This window comes from Gracilinanus agilis, chromosome 2 (assembly GCF_016433145.1).
Source record: "Gracilinanus agilis isolate LMUSP501 chromosome 2, AgileGrace, whole genome shotgun sequence".
NCBI lineage: Eukaryota > Metazoa > Chordata > Mammalia > Didelphimorphia > Didelphidae > Gracilinanus > Gracilinanus agilis.
Window position 1 is genome coordinate 462,845,103 of NC_058131.1, and position 14,678 is coordinate 462,859,780.

The 14,678-nt window shown below is 36.4% G+C and overlaps 1 protein-coding gene across 3 annotated transcripts in view; it reads right to left on the minus strand.

Moving 5' to 3' along the window:
* The window catches only part of MTHFD1 (methylenetetrahydrofolate dehydrogenase, cyclohydrolase and formyltetrahydrofolate synthetase 1), an 86,876-nt gene that overhangs the window by 21,947 nt on the left and 50,251 nt on the right, over positions 1 to 14,678 (minus strand). For all 3 annotated transcript variants that reach the window (XM_044664855.1, XM_044664854.1, XM_044664856.1), the window contains 8 exons: positions 12,365 to 12,441; positions 11,455 to 11,595; positions 8,322 to 8,390; positions 7,602 to 7,713; positions 7,350 to 7,489; positions 4,880 to 4,921; positions 2,999 to 3,099; positions 1,055 to 1,232 (listed from right to left, as the gene is read on the minus strand). In XM_044664855.1, coding sequence (XP_044520790.1) covers positions 1,055 to 1,232; positions 2,999 to 3,099; positions 4,880 to 4,921; positions 7,350 to 7,489; positions 7,602 to 7,713; positions 8,322 to 8,390; positions 11,455 to 11,595; positions 12,365 to 12,441 — 860 coding nt within the window. The remainder of the gene's footprint in view (positions 1 to 1,054; positions 1,233 to 2,998; positions 3,100 to 4,879; positions 4,922 to 7,349; positions 7,490 to 7,601; positions 7,714 to 8,321; positions 8,391 to 11,454; positions 11,596 to 12,364; positions 12,442 to 14,678) is intronic.

Genomic DNA, 14,678 nt, shown 5'->3' on the forward strand with positions numbered 1-14,678 from the left:
CCCCCCCCCCCCCCCCCCGCCTTTGAATTCTCTCCCTCCTCATCTGTCTCCTGGTTTCTTTCAAATTCCAACTAAAATCCAAACTTTTGCAAAATCTTTCCCAATCCTCCTCTATTCTGGCACCTTTCCCTCCTTGATACATCTCATTTGCACATGATGATCACTTGCACACTGCCTCTACTATTAGACTGTGAGATTTTGAGAGCAAAGACTGGTTTGATCGTTTTTGTTTTTAATCCCCAATGCTTAGCATAGTTCCTGGAAAATGGTAGGAGTTTAATAAATATTTGTTGATTTCATTTGGCCTAGAATTCATTCTTCTGACATAAGCTTTGTCCTTGATTTACTTGGCTTTTTTCTCCTTTGTTGAATGTACCTCTTCCCACATCTTTAGTTTACTTTCTATGTGAAATATGCCCAAATGTGATTAAGTCCTGAGAAGCAGACCATAGTTGTCCAATGAACAGCTTCACTGCCCCAAGTATTTCAAGTTTAACAGATTCTAAACTAAAATAATCTTCTATATAAACCTTGATCCTCCTCCAATTTTTTTTCTAACTTCTGCTTAATGATTCTCCTAGTTGTCCTGGAGAGAATGTCTCAGTTATTTTCACTCCTTACTTCTCAACCCCCACATTCAATTAGTCACTAAAGCCTTGTTGATTCCATCTCTGCCATGCCTTTCAAATGAAAGTCTCTTTTTCATTCACATGGTTATTATCCTAATTCAGGCCCTCATTTCTTCTCAACTAGGTTCTTGCAATAGTTTCTAATCTCTACCCACCACTTTAATTCATTTTATACACTAGTCCCAGAGTAATCTGTCTAAAGGATATCTCTGAATCTGTTGCTTTGCTGTGCTCAGGGAACAAGGAATAAACTGGTCTACATGGGAATCATAGTATGGATTTAGCACCAGTAGCATAATACTTTTAAACACTTTTGTGAGTCATCTGCATAATGATGAAATAATAATTAAATTCTTGGAAAGTGAATAGCAGGATGCCCAGGGCAGAGTCCAGATGGTTAGTGGTCACAAAGAGACCCCACTCACCTCCACATCATAGAGGAGCTGGAAGTGACTTGGTGCTTGTGATGCTCTCTGGACTGCATGAGCAAGGGCAATAGCCCCTTTTCCTCCTTCTGCCCAATGAGTGCACTTCACTGCATCAAAGGCTCCGGTTTCCTTAGCCAAACGAGCAACCAGCTCCACTTCTGCTTCACTATCAGTCCTGTAAAAGCAGCATTCAGAATAAGCACATGGCCCCATATTAAACATGATTAAGGATGTCTTAATGCAGTTATCCTTTTGGCTACACTTGAAAAAGTAAGCTCCTTGAGAGCAAAGTGGTCTTTCTTTTTACTTCTATTTGTATTCCCAAGGCTTAGCATTGCCCCCAGCATGTAGTAAGCACTTTATAAGCTTGGTGATAGACTGACTACTAGATGTTATTTATTTATTTATGGGGGGGGGCTTTACCTTCCGTCTTGGAATTAATACTATGTATTGGTCCCAAGGCAGAAGAGTGATATGGGGGCAGCTGGGTAGCTCAGTGGAGTGAGAGTCAGGCCTAGAGACAAGAGGTCCTAGGTTCAAACCCGGCCTCAGCCACTTCCCAGCTGTGTGACCCTGGGCAAGTCACTTGACCCCCATTGCCCACCCTTACCACTCTTCCACCTATGAGACAATACACCAAAAGTACAAGGGTTTTAAAAAAAAAAAAAGAAGAAGAGTGATATGGGCTAGAGTGGGAGTTAAGTGATTAGATGTAAATTATTAAAAGGATTTAACTGCTATTAAATATAGTAGAGACTCTGACATACTTGGAGATGACAAAAAAGCCAAATACCTTTTGTGAAACAGAATGACAAATTATAAGACATAATCATATAGCAGACATAGTGCTGTAAGGGACTAGGTACTAGGCATAGCATCAACATTTGCATATTCATTTAAAGACTTATTTGGGTTCTGATGGTTAGGTCATAATATGGGAACATCACTCCTGCCTCCACATCACTAATAAAAAGAGAGTTTTAAAACTAAATTCTATCTTGGAGCTTTGGTGAAGACAATAGACTTCATCTTTTCCATTCACTGAGAGAAAGAAGTTGAGCTCTGCAGAGGAAATGTTCTGTATAACTCCAACAAAAAAGGCAAATCCCTTCGTCCCTGGAGCCTGATGATAGGAACTCAGAAATGAGATGTAGTTTAATCCACACACTTTAAGGTAGGTTGTTCATTTTCCACTAAACACTAGGGTCAAGGTTTCTATATTCATGTCTTCTATTCCTCTTTCATTTGGGAAGCTATTATGCTTGACTTTGTGGCAAAATAAAAATTTGCTATGGCCAAGACATTTCAATAACCCAATATGACCTAAGGTACTGTGACCCTCCTGAAGACATATTCCAGCATTAAATTTGGTCACTCTGAAATGAGTATTTGCACCTAAAAAAAACCAGTCAGTTCCTTCTAGGAATACAATAAAACCTCCAATAAGAATCCCTCAAAATAATCTGATAATTGACCCAACAATAACTTTGTACAATGCTTTAAGGTTTATTACTGAGTGCGCACCTGAGTAATCTGAGTAAGTGTATCCAGATTAAGTATATGTATTCTTGTCTAAGTATCATCATCTCCATATTACAATCATACAAATACCTCAATTACATTTTAGGACAACTTAAAAAAAAATCTAGGTTTCTCCAGTCAGCTAGCCAAGTTGAGTGTGCAGGGACTAATCACAAGCCAGATCCCAATACTGATCAGCATGGGAGCTTTGACCTGTTCCAATTCAACTTTCCTAAAGCAACCCAGTGACACTTGGCTCCTAAAGGCTAACCATATTCACACCAAACTTAGTGTAGACATTGACTTAGCCCGCTGCAGCTCACTTCTGAGCCCAAGGGAATCTGCTAGCCTCATCCTCCGTGGTAGCTGGGATTATGTATGCAACTATCTCTTTCTTTATTGACTTTTCTCTCCACTTACTTGAATGCATTGATAGCCACTACTACTGGAATGCCAAACATCCTGGCATTTTGAATTTGTTTGCCCAAATTGCAGAAGCCGTTTTCCACCAGTTCCAAGTTCTGTAAGAGTAAAAAATGTCTTATAAAGGCAACAAAAGTACTGTTGAGGTAGCAGTAAAAGTGCTTCATTGTACTACTACCACCCCAGAAACAAAGCAAGTCACTCTGATGATTGACAAAGAAAATAACAAATGGGTTTGTGCAATTTATACCCCAAATCCTTTATTCTTAGTTTCAAATGGTCTCAAACATTCTGGGATGAGTTTAACATAAATTCATAATACGCAAGTGAAAACTCAAACTTTCTTCCTTGAAATACTTGAATATATTATTATTTGAACTTTTCCCCTGGTTTAGAAAGATATGTATGCTTGGGGGCAGGCACACATGCAAAGACATACACAGACCAAAAGCAGCAGAGATGGACAATTATAACATTTGGTTTCCTGAAGAAATTATATGTGCTTTCACTTTTAAATGAATGTCCACCAAAGGTCCCTCACAGAGACTTGGGATGACAGTAACATAGCATGATACTAGTTAGAAAATTTGTCCACCAAATTCTCAATACCCTGTTTCCATTTCTTAAAAATGCTTCTCGTACTTTATGACAATTTAAAAGGAACAAAAAAAATTCAAATTTTGGCTGGAATATTTCTTCCCTCAAACATATGAGTACTTGGTTTGTCAATAGTGACTGAGGATGAAGATTTGAATGTAATGTTTTGCTAATGAAGACATAAATTTAATTGGCCAGTGTGGTCATTCTAATTGAGGAGAGAAAGTTGTGGAGAGGCAGGAGGACATAACTTTACCTCCTATACTTCTTATTTACAAAATAACCATAAAAGGCAAATTTAAGTTTATAAGATTGACCCACGGTTGCAATAGATTATTAATGGCCTATTTCCAAACATTTTAAATGGAATAGGGATGCAAAACTAGGTAATTAGATGACTGCAAAAACTCATTAGAGTACAAGAACTGAAGATCTGTTTGTGACACCAGCTGACTCTGACTTCTCAAACAAACTACATCTAAACAAACATTCCAGCTTGCCTCTGGAAAAAAGAAATTTTTTTTTGTGAGGCAAGTGGCTAACACAATTATAAATTGTGGTCAGGCTTGTGCTACACGTACTTTCTTTGGCAGTGAGGAGCAGGGAGAAGGGCTTCTTTGTTATTATAAATAGAAATAATCTTTTTTTTTTTTTAAAAACCCTTACCTACTGTGTATTGGCTCCAAGGCAGAAGAGTGGTAAGGGTAGGCAATGGGGGTCAAGTGACTTGCCCAGGGTCACACAGCTGAGAAGTGTCTGAGGTCAAATTCGAACCTAGGACCTCCCATCTCTAGGCCTGCCTCTCAATCCACTGAGCTCCCAGCTGCCCCCATAAATGGAAATAATCTTGAGGGAAATAATCATGATGGGTTTTTTTAAAAATGTCAATTTTTGTTTTGGAAATTCAAATCTACAGAGGAATATATGGACAACATGGACTATATATATATATATATATAAAGATTCAACATTTTTAATGGGTTCCACTTTAAATCGGCCCACACATAAAATGGAGGACCACAACAGGTAACTCATATATTCAAAGCCAATGACACACAGAAAAAAAAATTCAAATTTTATGACATTTTATGGCTTCAAAACAATGTAATTACTATTACCATTTTACAGAGGGGCAACCTGAGGCTCAGAGGTGTAAAGTAACTTGCTCACAGTTTTGTGGCTAGCTAAGTGCTAGAGCTGGGATTTAAACTTCAGCCATCTGACTCCAAACCTCCCGTTTTTTCCAGAAACAGGTAGACTAGGATTTATGCTTAAGATTACCTCTTCTATGTAATCCTTTGGTAGAGGTACTCCAGCAGTGACCTAGGTGGGGGAAGGGAGAGAGAAAGAAAAATCAAATATCAGTAAACAGTAAAATATGATTTTATTTTAGCTTTTAATTAGCTTTTTAAATTTAATTTATTTTAGCTTTCAATAAATTTTAATTTATTGGCTTTCATACTTATTTTCTATCAAGTATGATTAGTATATCTACCAAAATAATTACATGTGTTTGTGTGTGTGTGGTTGTTTTCATTGTCTATAGGGCACTTCCAGTCAAAGATTAAGTTCTAAATCTAAATGATCAAAATGTTTATTTTCTTAACAGAACAAATGATCTTCTACAAGAAGCATCCTAATAACATCATTAACATACCTTATCAATATACAATTGCTTTGCTTTCTTTGGATTTTTATTACATTTTGGTGTGTAAAAAGAATTATCTGGTTGTAGCCTCTGAAGATTTGTAACTAAATTCTAAAATCTGTCTTATGTTTATTTTCTTGTCAAGCCCACAAGGAAGCAAGCATTTAATAAGTCTATACCATGTGCCAGCACTGTGCTAAGCACTGGAGATACAAAGACAGACGAAAATCTGCCCCGGCTCTCCAGAGGTTCAGTTTAATGGGGAAGGCATAATGCAGACAACTATGCCCAAACAAGAAGGAAAGCATTGGCAGTAAGGGAGGAGTCAATAAAAGCTTCTGGCAAAAAGTAGGATTTTTGTTGGAACTTGAAGGAAACCAGGGAGGGGAAAGCAGAATTTAGGAGAGAATTCTAGACAGAGAACAGCTAATGAAAATGCTGGAAGATGGGGCATCTTATGTGAGAACAGCAAGAAGCCCAGTGTATTGCCAAGGATATGGTAGGAAAGAGGGAAGATAGATAAGAAACAAGAACACTAGAAAGGTAGGAAGAAGACAAGTTATTTGGGGCTTATGATACCAAACAGAAGATTTTATATTTGATGTTGGAGGTGAGAGGGAACCACTAGTTTACGGAGAAGGCATGTGTGTGGGAGTGGTGACATGGTCAGCCTTAGCCTTTTAGAAGAACAGTTTGACAATTGATTGGAGGATGGGCAGGAATAAGGAGAGACTTGATATAGGGAGACTTTATTTTAAAAACCCTTACCTTCTCTCTTGGAATCCAAAGGAGACAAAAGAGCGTCAAGGGTTAGGCAAATGGGGTCAAATGACTTGCCCAGAGCCACACTGGAGTTAAGGAGTGTCTGAGGACAGATTTGAACTCAGGTTCCTCTGAGTCCCAGGCCTGTCTGTCTCTCTTGTTAAACCTTGTTTCTTTTTCCTCACTTGGATCATAGGTCTGCTACCAGTGCCTACCAGCTACTGAGAAAATGGAATCAAGGAGAATAGCCTGGGCATAAAAGAGGGATTTCTAATTTGTTGTCTTTGTCTTAAGGGTGAGCATAGGACTACACCAAATCATAGGCTAGAGCAGGGGTCAGCAACGTTTGGCTCTCGAGCCATATCTGGCTCCACCTCCCGACCAGCCAGTCTGGGCAGAGCCCCAGGATGTGCCCCAGGGGGCCCTTCAGTCTCCTCCTGTCTCCATCCTCCTCCTTCCGCAGGCGTTTATGGCTCTCAGGGCCAAAAAGGTTGCCTACCGTTGGCTAGAGAATCAATCTTTGGATTTGGCAAGATTAGCCTGGGAAAATTTTCCTGGGGAAAAAAATCTGACTATGAAGTCAGATTCAAATACCATCAGTTAAGATATTGAATAAATTTATCACAATTGCCTTTGAGGGCATCCAACTTTAGTCAATGAGATTTCCTTGTTAAATATTTTTCATAAGGAACTTTTTGTACTATGATGGTATCTTTTTTGTCATCTACATCTTTTCACTTGTCTGAATATAGGATTCTATTTATGGCCAAAATTTTTTTTCCTATGAAAGTCTCAGTAGTTTTGTTTGTTCCTCATATGCATACTAGTCCCAGTTTATTTCTGGTCATTTTTCCCATCTCTCCCATTTCGTTAAAGAAATAGTATAGTGCCAACTAACATCCATTTCTTTGCAAATCATTAACTATGGAGAGAAAAAAAGTTCTTTTGGAATTAAGTAAGCTATGTCCCATTTAAGATAGTGCTATTTTCTCTTGCATTTGCTCCCTTATACATTATTTCTAATGGGGATTGAGGATGGGGATGTGTGCTCACACATATGCACAAACAGAGTTTCAAAATACCTAGCAGCTCCTAAGCAAATCCTTTCATTTACTTAGGTGTTGTTGCTCTCAGACAATTATTCATTATGAGGGCTTGGGAAGAAAAACTTTCAACCAAAAAACGGGCAGTACCCTCCTATTGCTTTATCTTACAATGATTCTGTGTATGATAAATCACCTGTAGCACTTATTAGTGAAAAAGTACTCTGTACATAGTAGGTTCTTAAGTGTTTGCTAAACAAATGGTTCATAATTAACATCGCTGGATCTCAGTACTTACTGTGGGGCCTCCTCCGTGCATTTTAAGAGCTCTAATAGTGGCAACAAGTACCACCACATGAGGACGGAGACCAGAATATCGGCATTTGATGTTAAAAAACTTCTCCATTCCAATGTCGGCTCCAAATCCTGCTTCGGTCACTGAAAAAATGCAAGAGAAAACTTTCCTACTGTTGCTTAGTTTATAAACAAATTCAAAAAGGTAGGGTGGCTTGCCTTTTCTATTTTGAATATTCAACAAACTCTCTCTCACCTACAAACCCTTCAGGACCAACAAGCTTCAGTGCAATCCTGTCAGCTATGATTGAGGAGTTTCCATGTGCAATATTGGCAAATGGTCCGGCATGAACAAACACTGGAGTCCCCTATGGAAATCAAGACATAATAATGTGATGTACTTCTAACTCCAACTTTGAGATGAGAACTTGGATTACAATAGTAAGTCAGAGGACCCAGTTTAAATCCCTACTCTGCTGCTGGCAACCTGGGAAAACAGGGGCAAGTCACATAGCCTCTCTGGGCCTATTTCCTTATCGAGAAAAAGGGCATAGCTAGATAGTATTTAGAAGTCTAAGGTCTCAACCAACTCTAAATGAAAACCAGAAAAAAACTGAGTCTCAAAGGGGAACTGTTTAGTACTACTTTTATGCCAAGATTTAAACTTCTCTATCCAATTAACATGGGATTGTCAATAGAAGGTAAGCCCCTTGGGGGGAGGGTGGGGTTTTCTTCATTTTTGTCTTCACATCCCCAGTATTTAGTATGGTTCTTGTACATAGCTGGTTCTTAATAGATATTTGCTAAATTGACTTCCATTTTGTAGGTGATAAAAACTTGAGAAAATACATATGAATCAGCTGGGGGATAGAAAATTAGTTACAAGTTAGTAGACTCTCTCTTTAGAGAATACTCATCTGCTTCACATAGGTTTTATCCTATGATAAAATGGACAATTAAAAACTGCCAGACTCACCTCTAATGTTTGCATGAGATTGGGTTTGACTGCATCCTTCATCAGCACTGTCAAAGCACCACTGACTCCCTATTGGCACAAATATATAGTATGACCATTTAGAAATTCCCCTCTTCCAGAAAACATTAACATATTTCAGTAATTTTAAGTAAATCACACCATTTTTAAAAGTTAACCTAGATATGTGGTGAAGTTACCACTGTTCTCTTAGTAAGATTACTTACACATAAATAACATTTAAATGGACTTTTAGAAAAGCATCTGTTCTTGAGAAATGAACCTCAGGAAGCAAGGGTGACCAATAAGCCTCTCAATCAAAAGCTTATACCTACATATATGAGAATTGTTCCCACATTGGTTTGAAGAAAAGAAACTTTCTTCCCTTTCACTTGTGAAGAGTAATTAATATTTGCTTTCTCTAACAAATTCCTGCTCTGATACTACATTATAGCATGGAGGTAGATAGATAATCCTGGAATTATCCAAAAGCCATAGTATTCTTGGATAATATCTTGGATTGTAACACTCAAAAAAAATGTTCAGGATCAGACCAAAGATAATTGCCAATTACATACCAACAACTGCACAAACAATAAGAAAGTGGTGGAATTGTAAGAATTTAATCAAGAGTAACATTTGTAACATAAAAACAAAAGATATCAACATTACTTTAAAAAGCGAAACAAAACGTAATACCGAAAGAACTTACTAAGACTCACAAAATTAAATCATCACATTTGAATGCTCAATAATTTTAGTGCAAAGGTGAATATAGAGACAGTGAAAAATGTGTTGATAAATAGGGCTCAATATAAAGAAATGAATACACAAATGAATTATAGTAATAAAAAATTAGAACAGTAGAAGATCTCTTTCAATTTATGATTTGAGGGAAGAATTTCTAACCAAGCCAAGGTCAGAGGTTATAAAACATAGTTCTTAAAAATTAGTTTGCAACATCTAGATAAAAGAGGCTGGAAAATTTATAAGCAGTATTATCTCTCAAAAGAATGAGACATAGAAGGGAAAAATAAAGTTTACAAAAAGTTTTTGGGACCCCCAATTTTGCCAAATCACCCTGAGAGTATGGAACTGGAAGGTTCCCCCCAAAAGGGGGAAAATTAGAAAAGATCTGCCCAGATTTCAAACTCTTTGCTTTCATAAATGCCAGAAGTCAACACATTTCAACTCAATTTCACATTCCTTGAGGTGCTGCACGAGGAAGCAAAAATCACATTAAAGATAAGGAGGAAAAAAAAAAAAAAAGAAAACACCAGGATATATAGAAGTCCATATTCTTGCCAAAGTCAACCTCTCCATAGATCAGTGACATAATCTCTTCTAGACTTCTCCAGCAGATTTCAACTGGAATCATCCTCTCTCTCAAATCTTCTACCTTTTCTTATCCACTTATTATTTCCCTACTATCTTCAAACACATCTAAATCTCTTCATCAAAAATCATCACCAGACTCTACCATCTTTATTATTATTATCCTTTATCTTTACTCCCTTTCCAGACAAAATCCTAGAAAAGGCTCTATACTCACTGCTTCTCCTTCCTCACCTCAGACTCCTTTATCTTTTGCCATTTTTTTTTCTATTTCATCCCCACCAAAACTGCTTTATCCCAAAGTTATCAATGATCTCTCAGCTGCCAAATTTGATGCTTCTTGATTCTCATCCTCGTTGGCCTCTCTGTTGCACATGACACTGCTAACCAGTCTGCTGTTCTTCCTGGATACTCTATGACCCTTCAGTGACTGCATCACTGAAATGGATATAAGAGAGTATCTCTCCTAACCACTCACTAGTATCTACCAGCCCCAGGCTTTTCTCTAAGCTTCAATTGGTACTAACTGACCAATGGACATTTTAAATGGAATGTCACAGGAATATGTCCAACAGACAGAACTCATTATCTTTTCCTCTTCTTTCTGTCAGAGGTATCACTTCCTTCCAGACTCCTGTATTCATAGACTTGGCATTATACTTAATTCTTTAAAGCAGTATATAAATCAATTATTTTTGGCATTATCCTAGACTGCTCATTCTCCCTCACTCCACAGAGCCAACCCAGTTTCTGAATCTTCCTGTTTCTATTCCATAATACACCTCAATCCTTCTTCTCTCTCTTCTCATTGCTATATGCTTAGTTTAGCCCTCTCATCTAAGTTACTGCAACAGCTTCCTAATTGGTCTCTCTGCCCCAAGTTGCTCCTCACTTCAGTTCATCTTCCATACGGCTATTAATTTCCCTCAAGTGCTCATCTGACTATATCATATTCTTAACTCAATAAACCTCAATGATTCCTATTGCCTCCAGGCTGAAATTAAATTTGTTTAGCTTTTAAAACCTTTCACAATCTGATCCCAATCTATCTTTCCAACCCTGAGGCCCATTACTCTACATCCTGTATTCTGTGTTCCAGTCAAATGGGCCCATGACACTAGAAGAAGAAAAAGAAGCTCAAGTACTTCTTTCCTGGATTATTTTAATTGCTAATGCTTTCCTTCCCAAATTACCTTGTATTTTACTATTTTGTATTTAGAGAATGTTTAGAAATATCAATATTTATTTTAATAATCTATACATGTGTACTTGTTAAAAATATAAACATTTTCATTCTCTATATATTGTGTATAATTGTCACACAGCTAGAAACTGTCTGAGGCCACATTTGAACCCAGGACTTTCCATCCCTGGGACTGTTTTATAACCTAGCTGCTCCTTGAGCTTCTTCTTGAAGGCATCCTTGGATTCTATGAGGAAGAGTTCAGGAAGGAGTACATTCCAAGCATGAGAGACAGCCAGTGCTGAGGAGCCATATGTAAGGAAAAGCTGAAGTAATTGAGTCCCAGCAAAGTTGAAAAAGAATCTAGAAAGAGAATCCAGTTCCTTGGTTTTCTAGGACAATGATCTCAGGCAAGTGACCTAAAACAATTCTGAGCCTTAATATCTTCATCCATAGTAAAACCACTAACAGTATCTATCTCAAAATTATTACTATTATAAAAATGAGATTATAAAACATGTGTAATGGAAACAGATCAAAAGCACTCAACAAATGGAATGTATCAATATATTAGAGACAAAATCTTTTAGGACTTCAAGAATTAAAAATCCACCTTACCAAATCTTCAGTACTGATTGGCTCTCCTTTCTTACTACTTGCCACCACCATCTTGCCCAGTCTCTCTCTCATATCTTCTAGACTACTGGTGAGTGCCAAAACTGCCATGATTTCACTAGCCACAGAGATGTCAAATTGAGTCTATTGTAGAGGGAAATAATGATTTATTAATATTAATAAAAGGACCAAATATATTAGGGAAAGTCAACAGTAAAAACAAAATGACTCTCTAGTTCTCTGGTCCAAGTAACAGAGATTGTATTTCTAGAGGGATACTTTAAAAAAAGAGAACCTACTGACAGAATTATGCCATGACAATATTGTATTGAACAGGAGAGACCAAAAAACACATAACCAGCTGCATGAAAGGAAGTTTTGAAATGCTAGTGGAATGATTGCTTCATGCCAATAAAGTGCATATTAAAAGCTAGTTTTTATTCTAGCCCTTTTAAAATGCTGTATTAATTCTAAAGATATTACATTTTTTCATGCAGTAAACAGTGATCTGTGAGTCCCCAGCAAAAAGAGACCTACAGAAGGAACTGTTACACTAAACAACATGTCCACTCAATTACAAGTCCAGAAGCTCTCTAATTTGATGGAATATACAACAAATTTTTAAAAGTTAGTTACAACTAATTGACATGCAAATATATTCACTTGAGATTATCCATCTTCATGCAAATATCCTAGGAAAAATTTTTCAGGTGGCAAATGGAAATTCATTGCAAAGGCTGTCAGAGCTCCCTGCCACACACACCTACTCACTTTCATTTTAAAAGTGAGAAGGCAAAAGAAACATTTGTTAAAACAGGGATAGGTATAAGGGGGAGGGGATAGAAAGGAAGGGAAAGAGGGCTTAATTAACAAAAGGTTTTTTTACTTGAAGTAAAAAAGAAAAAAAAATTACCGTCCGCTCATGTCCTTTCTCAGTTGGTGACTGACCAATTGTGATTTTTCTCAGGAATCTGTCATTGGTATCTAACACTACCAAAGTAAAGGAAGACATGGAAGAAGGACTATTTTAAAAAATCAAATATGAGAATTATATCTTTAAGATACCATTTAAATTTTATGATGAAAAATGAATAATATCTAATCAATGATTCATGGTCTATTGGGAACACAGAGAACATGAAATAAGAAATCAGAAATAAATGGTATTCAAATAATAAAATTCAAAATGCTAAGGAAGATGATGTACTTTGTTTCATTAAGCTAATTAAGATTTGAGCCCTTTAGAAAATAATTCTTTTTATCAAATATTTTACAGGAAATAGATTTTATTTATGCATCCCCAAATATATCACACATTTAATGCAAAACTGATATTAGCTTACTTTTTTTTCAAAGTAAAAGATTTATTCTGTTAATCTGTAATGGTTAGCTGGTTTCTGGAATCTTGTGATGTTATAACAGTTCATAAACATGGTAAAAATGAATGTATTTTGGAATGAATTATGTGTCAGCTTTCAGAGGCTCATGAGCATAATTTGAGTAACACGTTGTATAATAATATAGGAATCATCAACATATGTGGTCGGATTTGAGTAAGAAAGGAGGCTTGTATTTCTGAATTTTAATTTTTCTCCTAATCATAGTGAGCAATGGGACTAGTGAGTTCTATCATGTATTCAAATCTTCTTCTCTAGCTGTACTTTAAGATAGAAAGTATGAATTACACATAAAGCAGAGAAATAAAGTGAATGGGAAACTAAAATTTCATAAGTAATTCTTAGAATATTCCTGGTAAAGATGAGTCATAGTGCCATCTGTTCAAAGTTATTCTAGTGGAAAGAACTATGCAATGCTGTTTTTGACATTAAAATAACACAATAATTGTCATTAACTAGCAGTAATCACTGAGACAATGACAATAATAAAAAGTCAGTGATTTTGGCATAGGTGTGTTAAAAGTCATGACTAAAAGAAAAATTTCCCCACTAGGTAAATATAAAGTCATGTGGGGAGTGGGGAGTGTGTCAGAGAGAGACAGAAATGGACACTGGCGAATGTATCAAATAAAATTCTAGGTCATGGTAATTTTGCATACAAATTTAAGGCTATATGGAGAAGATGGGAAACATACCATTATTGGCATATTTGCATTCATTCACTGAGTTACTAAGGAACTGGGAGACTTGAAGACCACTTCAATTTTGGTAATATAGTTGAATAAAATGAGATATAAAAGATTAATTAAGACAACTACTAAAATAAAATCATTTATACCAGATTTGAGTTCTGAGAAAAATCTTTCTGACATCATCTTGCCAGCCCTTCTTTTATAACTGACCTTTATTGTATGAACAATTTATACCATTTAAAAATAAAAAACCAAAATTGGCAAACAAATATCTTATATTCATGTATGAAATTACTTCTAGAAATTCATTCAATTCACATGGAACATCTGGCATTTAAGAATACTCAAACATTCAAACAAAATATTTCTTGATTACAACTGATTAACAAGAGCCAGTCAAGTCAGGACAAAAATACGTAATTTTAGAAGCTATTTGAGCCTTGCAATGTTTATGCTGGCTGCTACTGACAAAGTTCAAAGGAACATCTTTTTAAAAAATTTGTTTTTAATTTTTTCCCTTAATTACATGTAAAAATAGTTTCCAACATTTCCAAATAATTTCGAGTCTCAAATTCTCTCTCTCCCTCCTGTGTTGTCCCCATTCCCTCTGCTAGGATGGTAGGCAATGTCATAGATTTTACATGTGCAAACATGTAAAACATATTTTTCCATATTAATCCTTTTGTGGAAGGTTTGGAAACTTCAACCCTAAAAATAACCAGAAAGAAAATGGAAAAAAGTTTGCTTTGGTATGGATTCAGATTCCATCAGTTCTTTCTCTGGAAGCAGATGGAGTTTTTTATCATGAATTTTTTAAGATAGTTTTAGATCACTGTATTGCTGTGAATAGCTGCTATTCACAGTTGTTCACTGTACAGTATTCCTTTCACTGTGTACAATATTCTTCTGGTTCTTATTTCACTCTGCTTAAGTTTGTGTAAATCTTTCCAGGTTTTTCTGAGCTCTTCCTGTTCATCATCATCATCAGCACAACAGAATTTCATTACACTCACATACTATAACTTCCCCAATTGAAGGGTATCCCCACTTCTAATTCTTTTCCTCCCATAAAAAGAGTTGCTTTAATTATCTTTGTACGTGTAGGTCCTTTCCTTTTTCCTTATTTATCTTTTTGGAA